Genomic DNA, 27,018 nt, shown 5'->3' on the forward strand with positions numbered 1-27,018 from the left:
TAGTAGTCGTGCGTCCCGTGGGCGGCGTCGGATCCGATGGGTTCGGTCGGCGGGCGCTGGCCGTCGCGGCGACCCGCTGCCGGGAGGGACTCCCCGAGCGCCATTAGTACTCAGGTACCTTAGTACCTAGTAGGTAGGTGGTAAGTACCTTGCGCATCAGACGAAAAAACGTACCAATCGATCAAAATGGCATGTGGTGCATGTGCGTCCATCCTGGGAGATGTCCAGTGCCGGTGTCGTGTCGGTGGCGCCTGTCCCGTGGGGGGGGGGGGGGGGGTTCCAGTCGGCAAATCCGCACTTATGTACGGAGTACAGTATACGAACTGAAAGCACTACGACCGTGGGCGAGATCTCCTCGGTACTTGGTTGGCGTCAGTGTGTTCCCGAGCCCCCTGGCCCTTGCACTGGTCGGTCATGCTGAAGATCAGAAGACCAGACGACGCAGAGCAGAAGAGGGAGGGACAGGTGGCGGGGGCGCAGAACGGTACTGGGGGGAGGGAGAGAGAGAGAGGGCGTGTGCGTGTGTGCGTGCGTGTGTGTGCGTGTGTGCGTTGCACGATATAAGTTAGTTCAATGACAAGCCAACAAACTTTTGACTCGTATTCGGATCGGAGAGAGAGCAGATAGGCAGCGGTGCTATGTAGCAGCATTGCGCCGGGCCATACGCAGGTGACTTTCCACGCCAGTAGCAGCACGCAGACCTAACGACCGAGGCCAGGCCGCCAGACAAGAGGCCTGGCCGGCATACTAAGGTGACAAGACACACCACCACACAGCTGGAGGGGGAGCCGCGCATGCATCCCGCAGTGCGTGCAGCCACGCAGCCACCACGTCGGACTGGGGAAAGGGAGGAAGGAAGGACGATGGGCGTCATTGGACACGATGTCACCGACGAAGTGCAGAGAGGCCGTCGTTTGAATTGCGCCGCGCCGCGAGTGTCGCCCCGAAACGGTATGTGACTGCCTGCATTTGCTCTGGCCACCTGCGTACTAAGGTATTGAGCAGCGACGTACGAAGTAGGTACTTTGTACAAAGTACACTTGGCTTGTAAGTTACTTTAGTAACTTACAGTCTCTATCAAGGCAAGGTTAGTACCTGCCTGTATGGGGAGCTGTACCTTAGGCGCGGGGGCCAAGACGCAGCTGTCGCTCCTGCTGCCCTCTTGATGGCTCCTCCAACTCGCGAGCGCGAGTGCTCACAGCGAGAGACTACGAAGTACCTAGGCAAGACGACACCCAGCAGGCGCCACCCACAACCCAAGCACCCACCCGGGGCCAGGCAGCTAAGTTACTAACCTAGGTACCTACCCCTACTAAGTTAGTACAAAGCAGATGACAGCAGCCTCCGTACCCGCTAATGATTGATCGTGCGCCCGCGTTCGCGCCTGCCGCCTCTGCCCACATCCAATGCCACCCCGCGTTCCATGTGCCAATCTTGAAGAGATGGAGATGGATCCTGTCGAGGCCCGCAACTGAGACGGCGGCGTCCCCTCCCGCACTGCACTGCTGCACGGGCTGCACCACCACGCTGCGCTGCACTGCACGTCCCTGAAGAAGGTACTTACTTAGCCTCCCCCCCCCCCCCCGCGCCTCCTCCACGTCGCCATTTTGGCTTTGACTTTGGGCTTACCCATGCTTTATTGCATCCCACTGACGCAAGCTTGTCCCCGTTCTTGAACATCCATCTCCTCACTGCTCTGCAGACCTGCGTCGGCCGATCCGACTCTTGACAGAAAAAGATACCCAAGCGCCCTCTCCGTCGGCGCCGTCAAATACACTGAAACCCGCCGCCCTTTGGCCAATCGCATCGCAACTGCACAGGAACTTCACCGTCGCCATGCCCCTCGCGCGACTCTCGCCATCCTACCGTTAAAAACCTCTACGTCGAATCCGTCCCTCCTCCCACCTGGGCACTCCTCGACCTCCGGTGCCTCTACCGATCACAGTCGAGATCGCTGCTCATTCTTTTGCGCCGCCATCATGGGCCTCGGCATCCTCGAGCCCAAGTCTGGTGAACAAGTGCCCGGTATGCGCCCCTGGGCCTGGAGAGTCGTCCACTTTTTGTCCGACGCGCTCGTCGTGATCCCCCTCGCTGACCTGGACCGCGTTTCCTTGTGTCAGGAACCACAAGATACTTTGATGACCGCGATGGGCCCCAAGAGGTGCGGGAAAACGGAACAGCCCTCAAGTGCGACACCAGCGGCAAGGTTCCCATTATTCTCGTACGCTCTCCCCCGAACCCGCGCCTCGGCGACAAGCAAGTCCTTCCTCTCGTTTGCTTCTCACACATCCTACAGATCCCCCAGCCATCCGATGATCCCAACGACCCTCTAAACTGGCCGCTATGGAAGCGCGACCTCATCACCTTCGCTCTCTGCTTTGCCGGCATCCTGGCCACCTCGCTTGGCTCCATTCTCGCCTCCAACACGCTCGTCATTAGCACCGAATTCGTCGTTTCCCTGACAAAGACTGCCGTCCTCACCGGCTATTTCTTACTCGGCGCTGGCATCGCAGCCACCTTTTTCGTCCCGTCGGGTCGCGTCTGGGGCAAGCGCCACCTCTTCCTCATCGGCATCGTAATCTGCATCGCATCGAGCGTCTGGGCCGGCGCGGGGGGCACAAACTACAACAGCATGGCCGCCGCGAGGGCCTTCCAGGGCGTAGGCGCCGCTCCTTTCGAGAGCCTTCTTAATGCCGCCGTCGGCGACCTCTATTTTGTGCATCAGCGAGGCCTCCGCATGGCCTTCACCAACCTGGCCGTCTTTGGCGGAGCCTTTTTGACGCCCGTCTTCGTCGGCAAAATCACCGAACAGCTGGGTTGGGAGTGGAGCTTTTACTTCGTTGCCATCTTCATGGCCCTGACTCTGCCGGTCGTGTTCCTCTTCTGTCCGGAACCAGCCTACCGTCGAGACTATAGGCTCAACATTGACGAAAACACGTCGGACGAAGTCAAGCTGAACCCGGCGCCCGCTTCGGCCAATTCTTCGTCGGGCGCTGGGGGCCCAGACGGGTCCTACGCCCCCGTTTCGGAAAAGCAGCCTGGTTTTGTCTTGTTCCCGACGTCTCGGGAAATGCAACCCCTGGGTCATGCCCAAACACCCAAGAAATCGTTTATCCAGTCCCTTTCCCTATTCGACGGAAGAAAGACAGATGAGCGCTATTGGGTGCTCCTCCTCCGCCCCTTCCCACTCATCATGAACCCGGCCTTTATCTGGGGTTGCCTTATACAAGGGGCCATGATCGGGTGGACTATTTTCATCGCAGTCCTCAACGCCATTGTCTTCATCGGCCCGCCATATTGGTGGGGTGAGGTCAAGGCCGGATACACATACACAGCCCCGTTCGTAGGGGCCGTTGGCGGCTTCATCGTCTGCGGTCTCCTCGCTGACAGCAGCGTCAGGGTGCTCACAAAGCTCAACAAGGGAATATACGAGCCCGAATTTCGCATCTTCCTCGTGCTCCCCATGCTCATCGCGGGCGGCATTGGGCTCTATGGCTTTGGCATCACGGCCCAGAACATCATGTCGGGCCAGTTCACCTATATTGTGCCGCTCATCTTCTTTGCGTTCGAAGTGGCGGGCATGGTCATTGGCACCGTGGCCAGCTCGCTGTACATTGTGGACGCATACCGTGAGTCGTGTCCCCCCTGCGAGCGCCACGGCTACTCTCTGACGCGAGAATTACAGGAAGCATGACGGTCGAGGGGTTCACCCTGATGATCATATTCAAGAACATCTTCAGCTTCATCCTGACGTGGTACGCTTACGACTGGATCACCCACGGAGGCATCAAGAGCGTCTTCGTCATCGTCGCGTCCGTACAGGTGGGCATTTGCCTGCTAAGCATCCCCATGTGTAAGTTTTGCCACCAACGACCCCCCCCCCCCCCTAAACCCCCTCTCTTGGCGCTGGCTCCTTGTCTGGCACCACACATCACGTTGCTAACTTTGCCTTGCAGACATATATGGAAAGCGTGTCAGGGCATATTTTCACCACCACGACGTCCAGGCCATTTGCGGGCTGCGATGATGCTGATACCCGTCCTTCGTCTCTTCTTTTGGCGTTGTATTCCTCTCTCTGTTCAATCCGCGCATCTCGTCGGAAACCACGGTGTTTAGGGGTCATGAAGAATGATGTGATTTTAGTCTGGTGCTTTCGGGGGTACAGTAAGACGGGCAACTGCGATAGGCGGCAGGGTGCTAGGCGCGCGGGATATAACGAGGGCATCCAAGTAATGTTCACTATGCTGGCACACGCGAACGTGTATTGACTACAGCCTGGTGGGAGAGTAGGTCGAGTTCATCATGGCCCGTTAATCATGTCCATTGAGTGGTATCAGAATTGAAACGAAGCAAAACCAAAAAGAAAAGACACCAAACCCCCCTTTGTCCCGTCACTGCGACCGCTTTTGTCGAGACGGCCGACGCCCATGTACGCTGCCAAGTTGCCAGTTCCACTCCTCCTAGCTTCGCCGAGCAAGGTCATGATCCAATCTTCTTCCGCGGTCCGTTTTTCAGGAAGACTTGACTCCGCCGGCCTCGCTGACCTCTCCGCTGCGACGAGCACCGGCCAGTGTCGACTTCTTGACAAGGCGCAGGCCGCCAATGGCCATGACGAGGGCCTGGATGCCGAGGATGACGACGAGGGTCACGAGGGCGCCGATGACGCCGGCGACGGGCTTGCTGACGCCGCCGCTGCCAGAGCCCGTTGAGTTTTGGGCCACGTCACCACCCGAGCCCGTCGAGTTGGAGGCGCACTTGCCGTCGGTGTTTCCGCAAAGCTGGCACCAGTGCTGGGTATCCGAAATGGCAAACTTGGACATGCCAGTCTTGAAGTCGTTCCAAGAGAGCGTGTCCTTGTCCTGGCCGAAGAGGGGGAAGGTCTTGATGCCCTTTTCCGCGGCAGTGCCATTGGCGAAGAGGAAGCGGACGCTGATGTCGTCGGCCTTGGGCTTGGCATCCGTGGAAGTGGTGACGAGCTCAAAGGTCATGCTGGAGGCGTAGTCGCAAATGCCGTAGAAGTCGGGCGAGGCCTTGGGCAGCTGAGCGAGTCCGAAAAAGGCCATGAAGGTGCCATAGGCGCCGAATTGCGCGTTGAACTTTGGGGTGGACGACTTGCCGTCGACGATGGGCTGGAGGGCGTCCATGATCTGGCCGGCGAGGACGGATCCCGCAATGGCACGGACGGGGTCGCTCGAGTTGTAGGCGAGGTTCCACTCGTGGACGGACGCGAGGTTGTAGAGACGCGCGAGGGTCTCCTTGGTGAGAAGCTTGTTGTCGGAGATGGACGAGTTGTGAATGGTGGCGACGTTGATCAAGTCAAAGACTGGGAAGAAACGGTAAGTACATGATGGACAAGACGTGACATTGGACAGGCCAAGTCGTGGGGGGGCAAACGTACTCGTGTAGCCATTCTTGAAGTTGGTGGCATCGGGGCCGTAGGTGCCCTTGATAACGGGCAGCAGGCTTTGGTAAAAGTCCTTGGTATCGTCGTACGTCTGCTTGTAGTCGGGCGAGGTGAAGTAGTTGTTGGAGCTGACGACGGCGTTGCCGCATCCGCTGCCGCCCTGGAGCCAGGCGTTGCTCTCGGCCTTGTTGCTGGTGGCGGCATCGCTGACGGAGTCGATGGGGATGTACTGGTAGCCGTTGAGGGGCGCCTTGACCTTGGTGCCGTTTGCGAGGACCTCGAGCGAGTCGGTGGGTGGGTAGAGGCCTTGGAGGAAGGTGAGGGCAGAGTTGTGGAGGACGGCGTCCTTGGGCGAGGTGACCTCGAGCTGGGAAAGCACGGCGGTCTCGGCGCTCAGGCCGGCGACGCGAAAGTCGGCGTCGGACGAAACGTAGCGGGAGCGGTAGAAGGCGCCCGACGAGTGGACCTCGTCGGCGCCGAGGGCCGTGAGGTTGACGGGAGCCCAGGCCTTGGCGGTGCGGTCGCCGTGGCGGTGGAAGACGTAGACGCCGAGGATGCGCTCGCTGCCGGCTGCTGAGACGACGGCGTTGCTTGCCAAGGCCGAGAGGCTGGCGGCGACGAGCAGCTTGGAGTGCATGACTGTCGGGGGGGGGGGGGGTTCGCAGCAGTGGCTGTGTGATAAGAGTGACTTGGGGGTAGTTACTAGTTAAGGTATGGACTACCTTGATACTATGCGTGCGGGGGAGGGGAAGCCTGAGGTCTGGTTGATGAATTGACTTTTTCTCTTTTCCCAAGGGTGTGTAGAGAACCAGTGTCGGGGGTATCGCTAGGTAGCCAGCGGCAACACTCGACACCCAGGTCAGAGAAGAGAAGCCGGAGAAGAGTCGGGATCAGAGCAGCAGAGAAGGGGGAGAATGGGGGACGGGAGGAGCCCATGATAAATACTAACTCTTGGTCGCGGCCCGGTCGGCCGAGCTGCGGTGCGCCGGGGAGCGAGATGCGTGAAAATGTAGTACCTAAAGCAGGTAAGGTAGCTTCCCCGCCCACGCCCCGGAAGTTCCTTCCACTTGCGTCGCCCATATAACTACCTAGTACTAGAGTAGGTAGGTACGTACGTCGTACGAAGTACCTGTGGTGGTGTTGGTGGAGGGCGGCCGACTCCCCGCAGCGCAGCGGCCACACCACCTCTGAGGTGCCATGAAATGTCTTGACAGCACTTAGCTGGAACGTGGACTTGCTCGCTGCTCAGAGTACGAAGAACGATATTACACTCGGTCCATTACATACCTACCTAGTACCTAGTACCTAAGGACATAAGATGCCTCAGGTACTAAGCTAGGTATCTTGTAAAGTACCTGGACAGGTTAGTAGTACTTTGTAATACCGGGTCCCTTCCAGAGGGCCCCCGCGTGGGTCGGTCGCGCCTGACGCTGTGGGGGCAGCTGGAGATGCTCGGCATGGATTGATGGCATGGCCCGTCCGTTTCTCTCCGTCCATTCTCCTCCCCCTCGCACACATATACGTACATATTGGTTGACGGTTGGCTCAGGCTCAGGAGCCGAACCGATCTGAACCCGCTTCTGGGCTACTATGGATTCTCATTTCTCCCGAGGACGGCATGGCTTCCCCAGACTCCATCCATCACCCCCGCGCGGCACGTCGCAACCTCCGATTCTGCAGAGGCGATTGTTGGCAACCACAGAGCCTGCATCCTGCCTTGACAAAATGGCCAACGGAAACGGAGCAACGCGCCACTGTCCGAGATACATGCAGTATGCCCCGACGCCATGGTGGCGAGAACGTGACCAGCGCCTATTCGTACAGCAAGGGCGCTTCAGGGCCCGTCTGTCGCTCGCTGCAAGTCGGCCTCAATCCATGGATGCATCTCCGAGGAACCTGCAATAACCGGACCATCGCCCCAGGATAGCCAAGATAATGCCATCTGCCCAGATAGCGAGTTCCGCGCATCAAGCCACAGTCACGCTATCGGGTGGGGTTGCCGGGGGCCGCCATGCCGCCCTGACCTGCCACGCAGGAGGGCGCCGGTTCCCAGCGGACGGCGCCGATTGACTCGTCGCTCCAAAGCCGGCCCCGTTTTCGACGGCAGCATGATGGCTGGCCGGAGTGGGAACGAGGCGCCAGTTCACCCACACAACCACAAGGCTGGTCCACCCAGGCACCCAGTTGCCAGGCCGGGCTGCCCACGGCGGCCGTCGGCAGGATGCGAGCTGGCCCCTCGGAGACTGGCTGATGGGTTGCCGTCGCACACACCGAACACGACAGCGGTGGAGTCGTCGAGCCCCCAAAGGGCGCCGGATGCCATGCCAAATCTAGAGGACCGCAGTGTCATACTGAGAGTCCCATAGGGCCCCCTCATTGTCCATGTGCGCGACTTTCAACGACAGCCCCGAGGACCGATGGAGAAGCTACGGAGGGCGGCTGGTCCTCAGAGCGGACCTTGGAATCCGACCCTGGCGTCGCATCGGAAGCTTCGCATGCCGTACAGTAGTATCGGTAAACATGTCCGCATGGCGCCCGTCTTGTTCGGCAGAACAAAAAAAAAAGCTTCGCCTGCCATTACTTGACCAGATGCAATGGCCTGCCGTTTTCCAATTAAAAAGAAGTACAATCCGCTCCTTGCCCCACACTAGGATCCTGCCATGCATGCCCTTGTGGTTTCGCTCCCCGCATCACAGCTTGTGTTTCCTCGTGTCCTTGATGCCCTTGGGGGGCTCCGTGGACAAAAGGTAGTTGGGATACTCCATAGACTTGTCCCCGCCCATGGTCGACGCACCTTGCCTCCTCCAGGCGGCGCCATCGACAGGAATCACTTGGCCATTGATGTAGGTACCAGCCTCGGAGAAGAGGAAGACGGTCGCGTCGGCGACGTCGCGAACCGTGCCGAGGCGGCCCGAAGGGATCTTTGCGGCATACCGCGCGAGAACCGTCTCGTCCAAGCTCACAAGTCTGGCGGTGCCCTCCGTCTCTTCGATGGCCCCCGGAGAAATGACGTTGCTCTGAACGCCACGAGGCCCGTACTCGAGGGCCACCGAGGCCATGAGGGAGTCGACTGCCGCCTTGGCGGCCGAAACGTGGGCCTGCAGGGGCATGCCCGTATAGTGGAACGTTGCCGAGACGTAAATGATGCGGGGCGACGAGCTCTTGAGCAGGTGTGGGATGGTGGCTTTGATGGTGTTGAAGGTTCCAAGCACGTCAATGTCCATGACGGACTTGAAGGCGTTGGAGCTCATGCCGTCGAGCGACACGATGAAGTTGCCGGCAGCTCCGGCGCTGTTTGGGGGGTATCAGAGCCTTGCTTGGCCGGCCCGGGGGGAGCGTAAGCAAAGGGGAACGTACATGACGAAGTCGATGGATCCTAGCTCGCGCGCGCACCGATCGGCGGCGGCCTGGAGGCTCTCCATCTGCCAGCCAACGGGTCATGTTAGGACAAGGACCTATCCACAGCTTTGACGGCAGGAACGCATACCTTGCGGACATCGCAACCGCCAATGCCAATGACCTTGGCGCCGGGCCGGACCTTTGCGATGTCCCTGGCCGCCTCCTCAGTCTTACCCTCGCTGCGGCCGATGATGCAGGCGTTGGCACCCAGGCGAACGAGGGCCCTTGTTTGCATGCTGCAAATGGTGCCAGCACCTCCCGTCACAAACACCACGCGGTCCTCTGCGGGCGAGACGTCAGCGGGCCAGCCGTCGCGGGGGGCTTTCGGCAAGGGGGCAAAGGGGGAGGCTCAACTGAAGAGGCCATCGCGCCAGACGGGGGACAGATAATGCGACTCTGGAATGGACATGGTGTCGGCGGGCGAAGGACGGCTGGGGAATTGGGGATCCTCGGGGGCGATCTGTCAAGGAAGAGCAACAGAGCCGATGTTTGCGCGCGCGCTGAGGTTGTCGCGGCCTTGTACTCTTGTGTTGGCGATGCGCTGGCAGCCATGCGCGGGGAAGAAGAGGACTGGTAACCAACGTACTACAGTATATGTGGTCGGTTCCCGGGAGCGGCGGTTGCGACCAGTACTGATGAGAAACGGCTTACGGGGGAGCGCGTGCCTCGGCCCACGGAGCTCAGATGTGGCGGCAGCCAACGACATGGAGTGCGTGAGCGAGTGGGTGGGGTCGGCCGGCTCCTTTCTCCATTCCCGTTCGTCACTCGAGTCCCAAGGAGCTCGTCTGCTAACTACGTTACGTTACAGCGCACAACAGTAGGGCTGGCTGGCCGGGCCGGACGGCTCTTTTGCCGAGGGACCTGCCCCGGCCCCTTTATTACCTACCAGTCGCATCCGGAATCATGCACGTGCATCGGCGGACACTGCGGGGCGGCCGGCAGGTACAGTCGCCGGGCACACGGACCGCCATCGGCACGGATTGGAACCTTTCAGCGGCCCCGTGGTGCTACGCACCTTCCCTGTGGACAAAGACTAGAAGAACTATACTGTACGTACCAACTAGTCAACTTACCCGATGCCTGGATTGGATGCCTTGTTGGGGTTTCAAGGCCACGAGGCACCCAAGGCCTCCAGACCAGGATGGATCCATGTGTCCATCTTCCTTATTTATTGTTCCGAACATGCACCACCTAACTACGGATTAGTTAGACCGTCTTCCGTACGGCGAGCAACCACCCACACAGCCCGGGCAGCCAGCCCATCTCCGACATCGCCCTCTCGCACTCGGTTTGCCCCTGCCCAAGCCCGACTCTCAACGCTCCAGTCAACTCGATGCGTTCGCTGTCAACCAACTCGCAGAATGCCACCGCTCCCCGTGCGTCGGCCCTTGTGCGCCGCACATGTGAACGCGCTCACGAGCAAGCGGCGACATGTAAGCGGCTGCATACCCATCACATCGTGGCGTGTCGCAGGGACTTTGTCTGAGCGGTCGTTTCTACTCGTACCATGTGCGTCATATTGATAGAATCTACAGATGATGCTTAACCGCCACCTTTGAACGGGATACACCCCCGTGGCGCCAGTGCGTGGCGCAGACAAGAGACGACGCTCCTAACCCGGCCAGCTCCTGCAGCGTCGGTGAGGCCCTGATGACCGTCAGAGCTTCTATCCTGGACGCCGCATAGCTACCGCACCGTGCTGCGGCCACGACAACTCGGCCTTGATGTGCCGTTTCGACCGCCGCAACCATGTCATGGCCGGCATGCTCCTCCTGCGCTCATATCCTCCTTGATACTAAGCGCGATAGCCCCGGCCGACGCTGTTCAGACGCAACTTACTTTTGCCGGGATCACCATGCCTGCCCGCGTTTCGGCGCTTTGGAGCGAGCGTGTGATGGGCCAACGCTAGTAGGACGTCCGACCGCATCCCACCCGGCCACGTTCTGCGGCTGCGCCGCGACACAGCCAACCATGGAGTCGTTCAGCCATTGCCGGTGGCAAACTCCGGCAATATCTCCAGAAGGACAAGAACGCGAGAGCATCTCGTCTGGCTGCCGCAGCTGCCCACGCGAGGGGTACGGCCTCGGGTCACAAAAATTCGAGACTCCAGGCCATCCAAAACCGGCTGTCACTTGAACCGGCCGCTGCGCTCATGCGGACCCTTCAGCAGCCGGGGGTTCATCGGGCACTCGTCTCGCCTGTGATCCGATCTTGACCTCGCGACCATGGCTCGTTCCCGGCATAGCTCAGCGTTGTCGTCGTTTAGGTTCGGCCTCCACCCTTCGCACTCTTCAGAAAGTTCAGAGCCTTGTCACCTCCCAGGACCTGCCCCGATTCGTAAGCCTCTTCGCCTTGGGCTCCTCACTGGTCAGCAGCGCAGTCACTGTCATTTTTTATATGCCCCGAAAGGGAAAGCCGCCCAGACCGTTAGGATCATGCATTCGGCGACGCGCCGTTCGGCAAGCCGATTCAACGGCCCATCAGCCGCAACGGCGCGGTTCGCAGCACAGAGACATGCCAGGATGGGCCCTGGTCCCGGCCCCTCGACCTCACTACGCCGATTCGCCGCTGTACGACGTCAGTTCTCTGCAAGCAAGCGCGTCGCTGCGACGTACTTGCTGCCTGCCTGCTTGCATGCCTGCCTCATCTCAGACCGAGCCTTGTCCCAACGCCTTCTTGTCTGCTTCCATGCCAGCGCATCTGATGCCAGTCGCACCGCACTGCTCTCGCAACACTCAAAAAAAAAAAGAAGATGCCATCTCTAGCCCAACCAGAAGAATCAATTCGTCGGCTGCGAGGCCACCAGTCACGACTGACCACGTGTAGCGCCGCTCTCCTGCGTCATGCCTATGGATGGGAGCACGAGCGAACCTTGTTCAAAGCCGCCTCGCGTGTTCCTCGCCCCCCATTGACATAGCTGCTGACGTAGTTCTTGAGGCCAGCTGTTTGATCACGTCAATTTGGCACGTCCGTACGTTCACCACAGTCGCTTGCCTCCGAGTCGTCGTCCGCTTTCCCCACGCCTCACTGCTCACTACTACCCCATCATCGCCAAATGTTCTGCGGCGGAATGTGTGCTCCCATTATATCATGCACAAAGAAGGCGGCGGTAGAACACGTACATCCGGATGCGACGATGGCCATCCTTGTCACCTGCCCTTGCCAAGCCTGGGGCCGACCGAATCCAGGGCATCCCTCCCTGGCATCTTGCTCGGCATTTGGAAGTGCTGTTCCGAGACACTCGAAACCCTGATGACGAGGGCTCGCTCTGCCGAGCCAAGGAATTCTCGGGCGAGATGCAGCAGCAGTATCAGCAGTATCAGCAGCAGCAGCAGAAGCAGTAGTGGCAGCTATAGTGCAGGTAGAGACGTCAAAGAGAAAGAGCAATAGCAACAAGAAGGCATTGCCCCATATACGGTAGGGGAAGCTTGTCATTGGGGTAAAATAGCTAGGAAACAAGAAACCCGCACGCTCAATGCGTCTCCGAGCAAGCCGAAGGCAGCCCCGGCACAAATGAATCCAACATAACGCTCCGTCGCCGCCAATCTACGCTGCAAAGTCTGTTGCTGCGGAACGGCCCTGCGCCAGTGGAACTCCCAAACCCGAATAAACACCGATATGAGTGAGGCCTGACACCAAGAGGGTGCAAGCAACTGCCGCATTCTGCACAATATTACCAACGCCTGCAACGGCGAACACGCGCGCTGGTCGTTGTCTCTGTTGTTGTCGTCGTTGTTACCCTGTCACTAACAAGATCGTCCACGGCCTTTGGGGTGGCGGTGGCCATCTCATTTGCAACACAGCGGGCAGGTCTCGGGGAGGACAATGTAGCGCTCATGAGGCCCTGACGGGCATGACTTCTTGCGGCTGCCGTCTGTCGAGGTGCTGAAGAAATGGGCGCCCGGATCTATGCAGGACGTGTAGATATAATAGTTCTTTGTGAAGTCGCACATGGTGACGAGGACCTGCCAGACGCAGCAGCTGGCATCCATGTCAGCTGGGGCAGATACACTCCGAGACGTAGGCATACATACAGCGGAGTCTGGGCCGGAAGTGATCAGTAAATTTCGAACGCGAGCAGCAGTAGCAGAAGCAGCAGCAGCAACCGCGGTGGTAGCCAATATTCGAGGCTTTGGGAACAATAGCAGCCTGGACACGCCCGGATGGACCTGGCAGAGAATGGCCCTTGTGTCGAGTTGGTTCTCAGGTGCAGATCCTAGATCCGAAGCCCGAAGATACGTTTTATCCTTTGCGATATAGGCTGCCTTGTTGCATACAGGCCGACGCGAGACGAGTTGGTCTCCCCTGGTGACATATACCAAACACAATCGTATGTGACGTCAAAGCTGTGCGGCACACTGCTGGCTTCGAGCAGGTAATGCGATGCACAAGCAGCCTAGAGAGGGCAGCGTCGGTGATGATTATCGCTAGTCGAGATGTGACATCTAGAGTGGGACGCGGGACGGCGGCGGCATGGAAGCGGGAGCGGCCGCAGCTGTTATATCTTTGGTTGACAGCAGCCGAGGCACGGTCTCTCGTCGAGCCACGACGAGCCTCGAGCGCGGAGCGGCGCGGCGCGGCCACCGCGTCCGACCGGTGGTGACACGACGCGGGATGAGACCGTGCCCATGGGCTGCTGTCTGAGGAGCATTGAGCGCGGCTGGCGTCTCGTCTCGTCAAACCGGGGGAGGGGGTGTGCGCGTTGAGGGTGTTGACTATAAGCCAAGGTCGAGCCCAGGGGGGGGGGGGGGGGGCGATCTAAAACACTGGACGATAACTGCAGTCACAGCCCAAAGCTTGCTTCGTCCCGCCGCCGCTGGCGCCGGGTCCGCCGGGCCGTGATGGGTTTGATGTGTTTTGTTGCCGCTCCTTGTGCAAGTGCCCTCGTCTCTGACTTTTGTTTGTTGTTCTGGCATGAGAGGGACGGCCTTGTTAGGCGACGGTCTTGCGATGCCATAGGCACGACCAGGCTGCGTCGGCCGGCGCCTGCGATGCCATGGGCCCGCTCACACCGGAAGACGAGGACGAGATCACACGCGCCCGTACGAAGTGGCTGCGTGCAAGAACAGTAACGGACATGGAGGCGCTCGGGGAGAGCGAGCGAGATACGGCTGTGACCGACATCGTCGAACAGACACACGATACGGACAGTGGTGGCACAAACGCCCCACGCTCATGGGCGGCCACATCGCATTGGCATCTTTCCCCGGCCCGGGGTCTGCAGGCTTGCAAAGCTCAGGGCAAAGAAAATCCTCTTGGCGGGCACGCCCTGGGGCACGACCATGGCAGAGCGTTGATTCGCATGGGGGAGGGGCGGTCACCATACGTATCTGTCACCTCGTGCTGAGGCTGGGGAGACCAGGAGGGGTCTGGGTGGTGAGCCATTGCCCAGGGGCCTGTCTCGCGGCCCATGACAACGTTTTTCCATGGCCGTTAGCTTCCAGTCGAACTAGGAACCGGTGAGAGAGAGCCCCTCTGCTGTCGGCTGTCTCGCGGGGAAGGGATACTTGTGCGGCTTCGTGCTAGCGAGCGACCTAGCGCACAACTAGAAACTTGACCATGGACTGGACCAAACCTTCACTGTCAGTCAGGCCGCCAAACAGTGGATGGCCTGAAGCCCTCGACGGGGGGTTATTGACATGACCTCAGAATGAGATCAAAGGGGGGGGGGTCGAGGCGAGGCCGCAGAAGCAAGACAAGCGCGGCTTGGACAGGACACCTGGGAGCTGCAGTCAATGCCCCAAACATGAAAAGAAAGGGACATCGGGGCTTGTGGGGACGACCGTGTCGCCTGACAGTCACGATGATGTTTGGCCGTGGTGCTCGGGCCCGGCAGAGGTCTTGTCGGGGCGGCTCCACGCTCGTCATGCGAGCAAAGGCCCATGAGATGAACCTGGATGTGCTTTCCCGCTCAACGGGGTGATACCCCAGCGGAGTCCGACGTCGGAACGCATGTGCTCCAATGTCGAGATGGTGTGTACTATGGAGTGATTCGCCTATACTACCACAAAGTACAGATGATACTTTGTCGCTGGCCGGGCATGTATGGTTGATCCGACCTCGAGGTGCTGGTGGACGGGGCTACTACCCACGGCGTGTCGGCATGGAACCCTGCATATGCCCCCTGGTCGGGGCCTGGGGTGGAAGCCCCTGGTCGAGCTTTGCGCGCACGAGCATCGCGACCAGACAAGGGTAGCGATCTGAATATCCGGACATGGTAGGTATCGAAAGCGACGGGTCTCGAGGGGAAAAGCAAAGCCGGAGCCGGGAATGCCGGGCCCATCACGGGATATGAACAAGGTTATTACTCGTGCCTACGCGTTTTGGTCACGGTCTGTGCCATCCTGCCTGCGGCTCCGGGACCGATGTCAGAACTTGAGATGGATGCTGGACCAAGCCCAGGCCGGCAGGGCAGATCGAAGCGTGTCCAATGTCTCCAGAAGTGATCCTAGTCACGCAGCGGAACGGAGGATCACGCGCGCCGGATTGTGTTCGCATGCGTTCGTTGTCAAGTCCTGGATGCGCTGCCGCTGAACCGAGCCAGGGTTCGAAACCATGGCCGTACGACGTGCTCTCGTCGGACGTGTCCGGAGCCTGTTGTTTGGCGACACCGACCGGCCAGCGTCGACTTGCAGCGCTGCCAACCGGCAGGTGGATGGTGTCAATGCGACGGGAAGCCATTTCTTCCTTCATCACCCACCGCACGGGCACTGAAATGACCATCTCTTGGTGCTGTCATTTCGCAATCTGTCGGGGGCCGCGCAGGGGACGAGGGTCCAAGCTCGCGCGGCTTCACCAGCGGGCGGCTGATGACCTGTCACGGAACAGAGGTCAGGAGTCGGGGGTACAAGACTCTGAGCGAGTAGCTAAGGCACCTACCTGGGTAAGGTACGAAGGCGCAACGAGGCTCAGCGGACACGGAGAGGAATGGGATGGCGCTATCCGCGCGGATGCAAAGGTTGCTTGGAGACAGCTTGACAGACAGATAGTCAGACAGACAGACTGAGTGACGGACATACGGGCGCGTCTGTCGGAAGCAGTGGCGGCCCCAGGCCCTCCGAGCCCCCGCATTCCAATGCGAGAAGGTGCAGACATCTCGTCTGTTGTCTCTTGCCGCCTCGTGAACTTGGGTCCAGCAGGATGGGCTGGGCACCTCCCGTCACACGACGAACAACTCAGCCTAAAGTACCTCTGTTTCTACCAAGGAAGGACCTCCCCAAGGTACCTAACAAGGAGGTACTGGTGGCATCACCGTAGTAGGTAGTAGCGCCTTCTTGGGGAAGGCAAGGCCAGACAGACAGTCAATCGTACCTACCTCATGGATGAGATTGCAGGTACAAGCGTGCTGTACCGTGTACGAAGTACGTCGCACTTTGCCTCGGCCGACAGACCCCATACGCGCAGCTGCCTCGACGACGACACCTCCTTCCCACTATACTGTATACCTACCGTACCTCACCTGCCTTACCCAGGTAGGTAGATACCTAAGGTACGCAGGCAGCTCCTTGATTGCATAAGGTAGAAAGCAGCAGCTCCTGCACGAGGAAGCGATTGATTGACCGACGGCGGGCGTACTACTAACCGGAGATTCCACCAAGTATATACAGTACCTGAAAACCTTTCCAAGCAGAGCCTCCGGCTATCACGGAGCTACGTCCGGTGTCAACTTGGAGGAAGTGCCGTTGAATCATCAGCCTCCTACTTGGGATGCCGAGCTCCCCCCCGCCCCCTCCCTTGACCCGGGGCTCAAGCCGCTGCAGATTGCCCACGCGGCAGGGACCTCGGGTTGCGCTCGGGATGGCTGCAGCAGCAGCCCGCCCTGCCAACAACGAGAGACAGACATTGCCTTGCATCATTTCAAACATGGATTTAGGTTAGTACTTTTACGCAAGTGCTTTGCCTAAGGTACAAGGTACCTTTGCCGCTCCACTCGACGTCCACTGCAACTGACGCACGTCAAGAGCCTGGGCCGCGAGACATTACATCTTTGTTGCCTCAATTATTTTTGTTTTATTCTTCTTCTTCACTTGTATGATTCCCGGCCGCCAATGGCACGCGCACGGTCCGTCGTCGTCGTCCATGCTTGCGTCAAGCCCTGCGTCAAAACTGCTGTGTGTGATCACTGCCAAGCCTGGCGTATCATGGCGTCCTTGGTGACACAGCTGCAGCCAAGGGCCAGTTGATCCGTCCGATTCTGGGTCCCTTGTGCGCCTCCAGACGTCAAGGGTCGTGGCGTGGCTTGGTCGCATGGGCCGTGGCCGGCTGGGCTCCGAGTCTTGATACACCGACACTGGCTCGACGTCGCGGCCGCCGATGCCCTTATCCTAGCCCCGTGTGTCCCGTTGGACTCGGCATCCGCGCCGCGACCTTGCCCGGATCCTTCAGACACGGCTGGTACCTTTGTGCATTGAAGAGCGCGTGTGCGACGCTGAAAATCCCCACTGCGAGGCTGGTCCCGCCTCTGTCGCCTCCATGGCCACCCGAGAGTTTGCTGCATCGCAAGCTGTACATGAGATTTGTACGCGTCAAACGGCATAAACCCCCGAGATCGGCATGTCAAGGCGCCCAAGAGGGGGGAAGCAAGCAATGTCCGGAGAGGAGAATCCGGCGCCAGGCTGCATCGGTCGCTGTTGGTCGCAGTCGTGGCGGCCATGAGGCGATGAGTAGGGTAAGAGTGAGATGCTACCCTACTGCGTACGAGTGTAGTAGTGTAAAGGATCCTGCAAGCTCAAGTCGAGTCCGAGTACGATGTCAAGAAACGGAAATTCCGCTGCTATGGACGTGACAACGACGGCAATCGGCCAACGTTTGCCGTGCCTAATGCCGGTGGGAAACTAGTGGCCTACTTGATGAGCCGAGGATTGCGTCGGTTCTAGCGGTGACGATATGGTACAAGAGTACATAGATGCTGGCTATAGTCCTCCTACAAGGCGGATGACAGACCCCAGCACAGATGCCAAGAGAGCTTGACGTCCTCACGCGTAAGCGGTGAGGTGGCTATCAGGATTCAAAAGTGTCGGCTCGCCGCAAGAACCAGGTGTTACAATGTACGACTTGTCGTTGCCTAAACCACACCCAATATTTCTCGCAAGCACGCACGCAAAAACCATGGCGATGATCTATGAGCACATGCCTATGTTGGAACTGCAGCGAGTATTTACTCCCCGTCGCCTGCGTGTTGGCCATCCAAGCCATCGTTGCGGAGCATTGGTGGGTACTGGGAGTAAAACATGCATCTCCAACCTCGGTCAAGAGGCTCGGCCGGCCCATTCCATTGGAAGGCCGTTGTAGACGGTTGTCAGGGATTTCTTGTCTGACGGCAAGGCGCTCCAAGACAATCGAGACATCTACGACTCTTGGCACAGTCATCATGGCATGGCACGCACCCACGTCGCATCTCTCGGTGGGCATTTGCAAGCTTTTTGCCAACTGAGACCTGCGCACCTTCCATTGCATCGAGGCAGAAAGATGACGAGAACATGCGTGCATGAAGATGCGTACGTACCTGGATGCAAGTAAGGCCGACGTGCCGTATCATCTCACTCAGAAAATTGGCCTGCGCCCCAAGTTAAGACCTTGATGTCAAGATATTCATTCATTGGCTCGGTCGGTCTGGAAACACGATAATCGAGATGACTTGGACGAGAATAACTAGTTCAGCGGATGCATCATTTGAGGCAAGCGAGTGTCAGAAACCCTGTTTCCCGCGGCCGGGCGCAGGTCATTTTTCTTGAGGCAATGGGCTCTTCCTTGTTTCTGGCAACCTCCAATGTAGCACGCCAGAGACATGAAATGGGCCGAAGGCGATGGATGGTCTAACTCTGTTCTAGGGACACACGATGGGTGGCGACAAAGAAACCGTCAGGGAGCTGCTCCGGCTTGGCTTTATCACAGGTTGAATCGCGTTGCGAATACTGCATCAAGCGTGCAGTGCCCCGGCGTGCAAGTTGCGCGGGCCGTCGTACCGTCTGGCGGCGTCAAGGTCCGGGAGACCCCAACTAGGAACGACTACTTGGTAGTTACTCTTATATAAGATTTATTATGCAGGGCGACAACGTCCTCGGAGCCAGAGTCCCGGGCAGGCTTGGCGGGAGTGGGCGGTCCCAGGTCGGAATGGAATGCTTGAGCCGCATGGACGATATCGGTCTTGGCTTTATTAATGGTCATGATCCGAGTCCCATCACTGGCCACGGCAGAGCGCAGCAGGGCTGTGAGTTTTGGAGTATGCTGGCACGATGGGCGCAAAAAAAGCCCCTACGGCAAACCTAGGCATAGGCTTTGGAGACTGCGTTCGTACGTTGGGATTTGAGCCGCGGCGTGGACAAGTGAGTTTGGACCGTGCCGTCCTCGAGCTATGCTGGACCCTTTACGGCTCGTCAATGGGTATCGCCGCGTAGACATGCCGCAATTGGTAGGGGATCTCTTCGTGCTCCCATCACGCAATCTACTTCGCACAACTGCAGGGAACAAAACAGCGAGCCTTGGACGGCGTATGATGTAACCTAACGCAGAGCAAGGGAAGACCTACTTCGTATGTGCGGGCAGATGGTTGCACCGCTGACCGTGTTGCATTCTGCGATGGGTCAGAAGGACCGCGCGATCCCGAATGATGGATTGAGTGCCCCAACGTCCAATTCCCGATAAGGAGCCATGGCTGTTGGTCGAGTTCTGATCACCTGGGCGCCGTCATCCGAGGACACCGCGTCTTGGTGAAGCCGCCGCATCAGCAGACCTACACCGCACCAAAACGAAGCCAGCCCAGCTTCGGGGGCCCACGAGGCGCTGTGGCGAGCCCGATAATGGTGATGCAACAACGGGCACCTCGATGTGCTGCGCGGCGGGTATCATGTATCCTCACGGTGCGAGTGTGTGAATGACATGGTGGTTGCAACATGTTGACGAACACATGGGCGGCGGGAGGGAGGAGGTTGTGATTTCTGATGGCCGTTGCCAAGTCGCTGCTTCACATTTCACATGCAGCTGCCGTGATGGACGGGCATGCGTCCCATTGGCTTGACTTGCCCCAGCCACACCTCTCATGCAAGCCATCGACGCCTGTCCAATCAGTATCCGCGAATGAGTCTGACTGAGCCACAGTTTTTTTTTTCTCTGACGGCTGATGGATTGGCCTGGCCTTGGTTTGCCTGCCTGGGCCTGGATGCGCCTCCCTGTCAGCGGGTGGGATCACGATTTGCACGGGGCGCTGGTGGAGGCCGGGCCAGGTGGAGGCTTCCCCCCCCCTCCCGATCTCCCCTCCCATCAGCGGCCAGCCGAAGCGGAGCAGGAGGGTGGACAAGGGCGAATGGATGGATGGGCGGGCGGGCGGCGAATGGGAGCCGGTGGTGGTGGTGCAGCAATGGTGGTGGTGGTAGTGGAGGGTGGCGGTGGTGCGCAGCTCCCGCGGCGAATTCGCCCCCTGCCGGGAGCCAACCTCAGTGCCTACCAAGGTCAGGTCTGTCTGCTCCGTGAAAATGCCACTAACGACCTACCTGGAAAAGGCTCGAGCTCGCCTCCAATCCTGGTTCCTGGTCCATCTCTGCCCGTCCAATACCTAACTGCCTCATCCAACCGCGTTCGGCTCGACTAGCCTGCCAGACTGCCAACTGTCAACTGCCCACACGCGGTGCCATCGCCACGGGCCCGGCACCCTCGACGGACACATCGACGACGAACGAATTCTCATTGCTTCTAGTTAGCAGCAACCATCCGCTCAACAACGATACACACCACACATGCCAGGCCCGAGCTGACGAACCCTTTCCCCCGCCGCCCACAGACGACGACGACAACGACGACGACGCCGGCGACTCGATTCTCCGCCGCCGCCCGCCCCGGCTGGGTTGTTGCTGAGGGGGTGGTGAAGCATTCCACATGGCCGACTCGTCGCCGCGTGCCGTGCGCTTCTCGGGCGGCGAGGACGAGCTACAGCCCGAGCGGCCCCAGGGTCGCCGGCGCTCCATGGTCGTTCACCTCGAGACCGAGGATTCGTCCCCGGGCTCCGATGCCGCCGATCCGCACGCCAGCGAGCGCCGCGACGAGCTCGGCGACCTCGACGCCCGCTACGTCGACGGGGCGTCTGTGTCACAGCTGTCGCCAAGCGCCGCCATGAACGGCACGGCACCCAAGGGCCAGTGGTCCGCCCCTGCCGCAGGGGACGAGGCGACCGGCTATCCCAACGGGACCCGGCCGCAGAGGCCCCTGGCTCCGGCTCGGACGCCGTCCAGCACGTACAACCCCGCCACCTCGCGCAAGCCCGGAATGCAGCAGCAGCAGCAGCAGCAGCAGCAACAGCAGACGCAGCAGCAGACTCAACAGACGCAACAGCAGCAGCAGCAGCAACAGCCGCCGGCGCCGCAGCAGACGCAGCAAGTTCCCGCCGCTTCGTTCGTCGAGTCCATCCGCTCGACCTCCAAGACGCGCCCGCGGCCGAGCGAGAGCAGGTTCCGCGCCCAGGAGCGGGCCTACGTGCAGAAACTCCGCCAGGACTACTCGGGTGAGTACTTCACGTCGTACCAGACCATCAACGGAAACGACTCGGACTCGGAGGGGGAAACGCCCTCCTCCGACACGCCCTACGACGACCGGCTCGACCAAGAGACAATCATGTTCTACGGCAACGACGACCTACAACCGACCGAGGAGGACACAAAAGACCCGGAGAAGCGCGAGCGGCTCGAGTGGCACGGCATGCTCGAGGCCGTTCTGACGGGCGACGTGGTCCGGCAGGAGAAGAAGCGTCTCATCGGCTCTGCCGACCAGCAGGCAGGCAAGTTGGCGCACAAGTCGGAACTATGGCTGGGGGTCCGCGCGGATTCGTGCGGCCGCCGCTTGCCCGTGCAGCGGCGTATGGTCGAGGAGGCACGCGCCACACTCGACCGTACCCTGGACGAGATCATCAACTTCCAGGTCAAGGGCGAGAGCGAGGTTGGCAAGCCCCCGTACGAGCAGGTCAAGGACGTGGTCAGGAAAATCGAAAAGTGCGAGAGCCTGTATCCCTCGTGGGATGCCCTGGCAGCCGACCACAAGGTGGCCGACTCGCCCATGTTTCACGAGGCCTACAACGCCATCTTTTCGTGGTACAACACCAACGAGATGATCAACACGGAGCTCTCGATCCTCAAGAAGTGGGTCGGCAACGACGAGCTCGACTTTTCGCGCACCAAGCAGCGATCGCCGGCCGTCGATGGCATTACCTCGGACGAGACGTCCTTTTTGGACCGGCTGATGAAGGAGGACGGGCTGCAGTCCTTGTACAACGACGACGAACGATCGACCCAAAAGGGCATGCTGCGGCCCATCTCGTCCATCATCAGCAAGGTCAAGGAGACCCTCATTGAGAACTCGACCCCTTTCCAGAAGCGCCACCTGCCGCCGTACCTGGAGGAGCTCCTGACACTCATCAGCTTCCCGTCTCGCCTCATCGAGGAGATCACCAAGACGCGCCTCGAGTACGCTCGACGGGTCAAGGAGACGGCGCAGCAGAACCCCCTGATGCAGGACCAGATGATTTCTCAGTTTCAACTGCTTCTCAAGTTTGCCATCAGGATCAAGCTCGAGTACCTTGCGATTGAGAGCCCCGAACAAGGGTGGGAGTTGCCGCCGTGCATCGACGAGACCTTTGACCAGGTCGTCCTCGACGCTCTCAAGTACTACTTCAAGATGCTCAACTGGAAGCTCAGCGGGAACAAGAACACGTTCAAGGAGGCCGAGCTCCTGTTTCAGGAGTGGGACTTTGCCAACTACATCGGAAGCCACCTGCAGGGCGGCCACATCGAGGTCGCCGAGCAGTTCAGCTCGCTCACCTTTAAGGCGCTCAACCGTCTGAGCCAGACGTTTGAGAAGGAACTGCAGGTGAAGCCAAAGGAGAGCGCCAGCGAGATGAGCAAGCGGTACAAGGCGTGCCTGGACTCGGTTCGCGTCCGGCAACGCATGCTTCAGCGGTTCTCGAGGATGCTGAGCGACAACTACGAGCATGCCTCGGACTTTAGCATATCCTTCACCCCGGACGCGATGCAAAAGTTTTACGACCACTTGGTGGCCTCGGGTCACTTCCGCGTCGACACGGGCATCTATGAGAAGCAGGGCACCTACATCCTGGCGTCGCCGCAGCTGCACGGCCGGTTGGAGGACATACAGGCCATGATGGCCATCACATCCAAAGAACACTTCCCCGAGGAGTACGGGGAGCGCTATCTCCTCGTGCTGCGGCCAGAAGATACCTTCAACTGGTTTGGCGACGTGGTGCAGGTCTCGCTGCGAGAGCAGAGCATCGACTTGAAGCGCGGACAGGTGCGGCTCTGCGCATCCAGCTCGCACGCCCTGCCCGAGGCGCGGCGGAACTTCCTAGACGCCGTGGACATGCACGTCGATCTTTTGCAGGAGTCGAGGTCCAACATCCACAAGGTCAACACGAGGCTGCTGGAGATTCGCAGAGTCGCCTACAAGCTGTCCAACACGTTCATGGACAGCGTCGAGGTGATCCGGAAGCAGACCCAAGGCAAGGACTGTCAGGAGCTGATTCAGACGTGCTTCGTCTTTGCGACCGAGTTTGGTCAGCGCTCGCTGCTGTACATGGACAGCAACAGGCGGCAGATGAACAACTTCAAGCTGACAAAGCTCGCCCTCGACTGGGTGAGCTTCATCTGCAACGACTGCATCGCGTCGGACCGCAAGACATTTCGGTGGGCGGTGCTGGCGCTCGAGTTCGCCATGGGCATGACGCGCGGCCGGCACATCCTGGCGCTCGGCGAAGACGAGTACGAGAAGCTGCGGGGCAAGGTGGGCGGGTGCATGTCGCTGCTCATCTCGCACTTCGACATCATGGGCGCGAGGTCGAACCTGGCGGCGCAGGCGGAGAAGGAGAAGATTGAGCAGCTCGTGGGTCAATTTAGGAAGCTCGACAAGAACAGAATGCTCTCGGACGACGAGGCATCGCTGTGCATCACGGAGCAGCGCCTGGAGCAGCTCGACAAGGTGGACGAGTACCGGCAGGAGAAGGAGGGGGAGCGGCGGGCGTTGGGCAGGGTGCTGGAGACGAACAACGAGGCGGACCGGTCGCTGGCGTACCTGTCGTCCTCGGCGACGCACGTGTCGATGCGGTGGCAGCAGGGGCACTTTGTGGGAGGCGGCACGTTTGGCAACGTGTACGCGGCCATGAACCTCGACCTGGGCCAGCTGATGGCGGTCAAGGAGATTCGGCTGCAGGACCCCAAGCTGATTCCGCAGATTGCGGAGAAGATCCGGGAGGAGATGGGGGTGCTCGAGGTGCTCGACCACCCCAACATTGTGTCGTACCACGGCATCGAGGTGCACCGAGACCGCGTCTACCTGTTTATGGAGTTTTGCTCGGGCGGCTCGCTGGCCGGGCTGCTGGAGCACGGGCGGATCGAGGACGAGCAGGTCATCATCTTTTACGCGCTGCAGCTGCTGGAGGGCCTGGTGTATCTGCACGAGAGGGGCATCGCGCACCGTGACATTAAGCCCGAGAGTGAGTCGTCCTCCCTCCCTCCCTCCGATTTCCCCTACTTGTCCTGTTTTGTAGGAGGACCTGCGCGTACTGACTGACTTGCTCTAGACATCCTGCTCAACCACAACGGCATCATCAAGTACGTCGACTTTGGGGCGGCCAAGGTGATTGCGCGGCAGGGACGGACGCTGGCGGCAGACGTGCACGCGACCAAGCCCAACAAGTCGATGACGGGAACGCCCATGTACATGTCGCCCGAGGTGATCAAGGGCGAGAACCCGGGACGGGCGGGGGCCGTGGACATTTGGTCGCTGGGATGCGTGATCCTGGAGATGGCGACGGGGCGGCGGCCGTGGGCCAACCTCGACAACGAGTGGGCCATCATGTACAACATCGCGCAGGGCAACCCGCCGCAGCTGCCGTCGCCGGACCAGCTGGGGCCGGACGGCATCGACTTCCTCAAGAAGTGCTTCATGCGGGACCCCAAGGAGCGGCCGTCGGCAGTGGAGCTGCTCCAGCACGAATGGGTCCTGGCCGTCCGCAACCAAGTCGTGGACCCGATGACGCCGAGCGACACGAGCGCGTCAGCACAGTCGACGCCGCTGCTGACAAGCACTTCGAGCCGAGGCAGCGCGGGGCTGGAGTCGCAGTAATATATTATCAAGCGTGTCGTCCGGCGTGGGCGCGCGAGCGGGACGACGTAGATGAGGGATGTACGGATTTTACGAATATTTGGAAAGCTCTGGAGGCTTCTCACCACCTCGTCGGGGACCATGATGATTGTTTGACACGACTGGCGCGGCACGGGGTACAGGTCGCCGGGGAAGGAGGTGGCAGGAGGGCGGACAAGACGAGAACGGAGACGACGATGCTGTCGGCAAAGATAGCATCCATGGGCCGGGGAGGGGGGACATGGTGTCGTTGAGAGAGGTGCTCGCAGGCCCCACTACTACATAGTGCATACCTAGTCGACCTGCTGGTGTAATAATGGCGAGGAGAGGGCATACTTTACCGGCCCGTGACGAGAGGAAGCAATCCATTATCCGGTGAATGTGGGATCGTGTGTGTAAGTAACTACACACTGATGTGTGCCTGACAACGGCGAGCTCCGTTCCGTCTGAGCGGGTGGTGGTGGTGGCGTCCCCACACTCAAAAACCTGCTCCATCGTGGGGGATGCGCAGCGCCGACCACCCGCCCGCCCCAAAGCGTGAAACGTCATGCTCCTCTCATCATCCTTGCTTGCTTCTCCTTCACCTCACACTCACTCACTCACTCATCACGCCCACGTCAGTCAGTACCCCCGTCTTTGACTTACACCGGCTCCCCTCACCCCCCCAACACTCGGCGTCGCTCGGTCATCGCATCTTCTGCCCTCTGAATCATCGTTTATTCACGAGCTGCACTTCTTAGAGCACGCGGGACACACATTACGTTTCTTGACGCTCGCTCCCGGTAGGACAGGCGGCTTTCATCCTACACCACAGATACGAGAGAAGAAAAAAGCCACGGGGAAACCCTACCTTAGAAAGAAGAAGAAGAAGAAGAAGAAGAAGAGAGAAAAACGAGAGGAGAAACAATGCCCAGCCCCATGGTCCGCTCGGCGTCCTCCAACGCAGCCGTCTCGTCGACGTGCAAGAGCCACGGCATCACCCCGCGCGAGTTCCGGCAGCTGCGCGACAGCGCCGTCGCGGCGCAGGACACGGCCTACTGCCCGTACAGCAAGTTTCGCGTGGGCGCCGCGCTGCTGCTCGGCCGCACGGGGGGGCAGGATGACGAAGTGGGCGAAGACGAAGACGAAGGAGGGGAGGGGCAGGAGACGGACGACAACAACAACAGCAACCCCAATATCGTCATGGGCGCCAACGTCGAAAACGCCAGCTACCCCGTGGGGACGTGCGCGGAGCGCGTCGCGCTCGGCAACGCCGTCACCAGGCCTGGCGGCGGGAGGAGGAGGAGGGGGGCCAAGGACGCGGCGTCGGGCGGGTTCGGGTTCGGGTTCAGGGCCCTGGCCGTGGCGACGGATGTGAGCCCGCCGGCGAGCCCGTGCGGCATGTGCCGGCAGTTGTGAGTTGCTCTGCCCCCTCTCATTTTCTTTCTTTTTTTTCTTTTTTTGTGTTTCTCTGTGGCCGGTCGTTCTGTTGTAGCTTCTTCGGGCTCAGAGAGGGAGGGGCGGGGCAGAGTCACGATGGATATATGTCAATGGACATGGGGGCGTTTTGCGTTGTTTTGCTGACCGTATGTGGCACGCACACCCCCCCAGCATCCGCGAGTTTTGTGGCATGGAGATGCCCGTCATCATGTTTGACAAGAAGGACCAGTACCTCGTCCTCACTGTCGAGCAGGTAAGACATACAACACCACCCGCGGTCGCCCCCCTCTCACCCATCCATCTCGTGTGCTACAGCCATCGCGAGAGGGAGAGACTGTCCTCTATCTCTCTTGCTAACACTGCACCAGCTGCTGCCCTCTTCGTTTGGGCCCAACGACCTGCCCGCGCCTGGGTCGGCGGACAATACGCAGACGGCATGAGGCCCCCCGCCGTTGCCGCGTTTGCCCCCTTTGCATAGCAGGTGTTGTGTTGCTGTTGACGAAAGTCTGAGCTGGCGTTGTTGGGAGGGCACGGAGTCAGTCCTCGAAAGGTATCAGATTGTGTGACGATGGGAGATGCGATGCGCATCGATTAGTATCATTAAGGCTTATGAGAGATGATGATTGAGCTTCAGCTGTCTGCTGCACATGCGGAGCCCG

General features: G+C 59.8%; 5 protein-coding genes across 5 annotated transcripts; 3 read left to right on the forward strand and 2 right to left on the reverse strand.

Annotated features, from left to right (window-relative positions):
- The first annotated feature begins 1,611 nt into the window (after positions 1-1,611).
- JDV02_001296 (uncharacterized protein) lies at positions 1,612-4,447 on the forward strand. Its single transcript, XM_047982213.1, has 5 exons — positions 1,612-2,025; positions 2,121-2,221; positions 2,297-3,629; positions 3,686-3,853; positions 3,957-4,447. The coding sequence occupies exons 1-5, from the start codon at positions 1,980-1,982 to the stop codon at positions 4,025-4,027; spliced, it is 1,719 nt and encodes a 572-aa protein (XP_047838175.1). The 5' UTR covers positions 1,612-1,979; the 3' UTR covers positions 4,028-4,447.
- On the reverse strand, positions 4,304-6,294 carry JDV02_001297 (uncharacterized protein). The gene is made up of 2 exons (XM_047982214.1): positions 5,399-6,294; positions 4,304-5,323 (listed from the first exon to the last, which is right to left on the reverse strand). Exons 1-2 carry the CDS (start codon positions 6,039-6,041, stop codon positions 4,512-4,514), a joined length of 1,455 nt encoding a protein of 484 aa, XP_047838176.1. The 5' UTR covers positions 6,042-6,294; the 3' UTR covers positions 4,304-4,511.
- Positions 6,295-7,950: 1,656 nt separating this feature from the next.
- Positions 7,951-9,563, reverse strand: SPS19 (2,4-dienoyl-CoA reductase ((2E)-enoyl-CoA-producing)). Its single transcript, XM_047982215.1, has 4 exons — positions 9,158-9,563; positions 8,892-9,085; positions 8,762-8,826; positions 7,951-8,695 (listed from the first exon to the last, which is right to left on the reverse strand). Exons 1-4 carry the CDS (start codon positions 9,210-9,212, stop codon positions 8,095-8,097), a joined length of 915 nt encoding a protein of 304 aa, XP_047838177.1. The 5' UTR covers positions 9,213-9,563; the 3' UTR covers positions 7,951-8,094.
- A 10,724-nt stretch (positions 9,564-20,287) lies between these two features.
- On the forward strand, positions 20,288-25,361 carry SSK2 (Mitogen-activated protein kinase kinase kinase). Its single transcript, XM_047982216.1, has 2 exons — positions 20,288-24,290; positions 24,378-25,361. Exons 1-2 carry the CDS (start codon positions 20,675-20,677, stop codon positions 24,920-24,922), a joined length of 4,161 nt encoding a protein of 1,386 aa, XP_047838178.1. The 5' UTR covers positions 20,288-20,674; the 3' UTR covers positions 24,923-25,361.
- A 122-nt stretch (positions 25,362-25,483) lies between these two features.
- JDV02_001300 (Cytidine deaminase) lies at positions 25,484-26,973 on the forward strand. The gene is made up of 3 exons (XM_047982217.1): positions 25,484-26,334; positions 26,531-26,612; positions 26,728-26,973. Exons 1-3 carry the CDS (start codon positions 25,847-25,849, stop codon positions 26,797-26,799), a joined length of 642 nt encoding a protein of 213 aa, XP_047838179.1. The 5' UTR covers positions 25,484-25,846; the 3' UTR covers positions 26,800-26,973.
- Positions 26,974-27,018: the final 45 nt, after the last annotated feature.

Source organism: Purpureocillium takamizusanense, chromosome 1 (genome assembly GCF_022605165.1).
Source record: "Purpureocillium takamizusanense chromosome 1, complete sequence".
Taxonomy (NCBI): domain Eukaryota; kingdom Fungi; phylum Ascomycota; class Sordariomycetes; order Hypocreales; family Ophiocordycipitaceae; genus Purpureocillium; species Purpureocillium takamizusanense.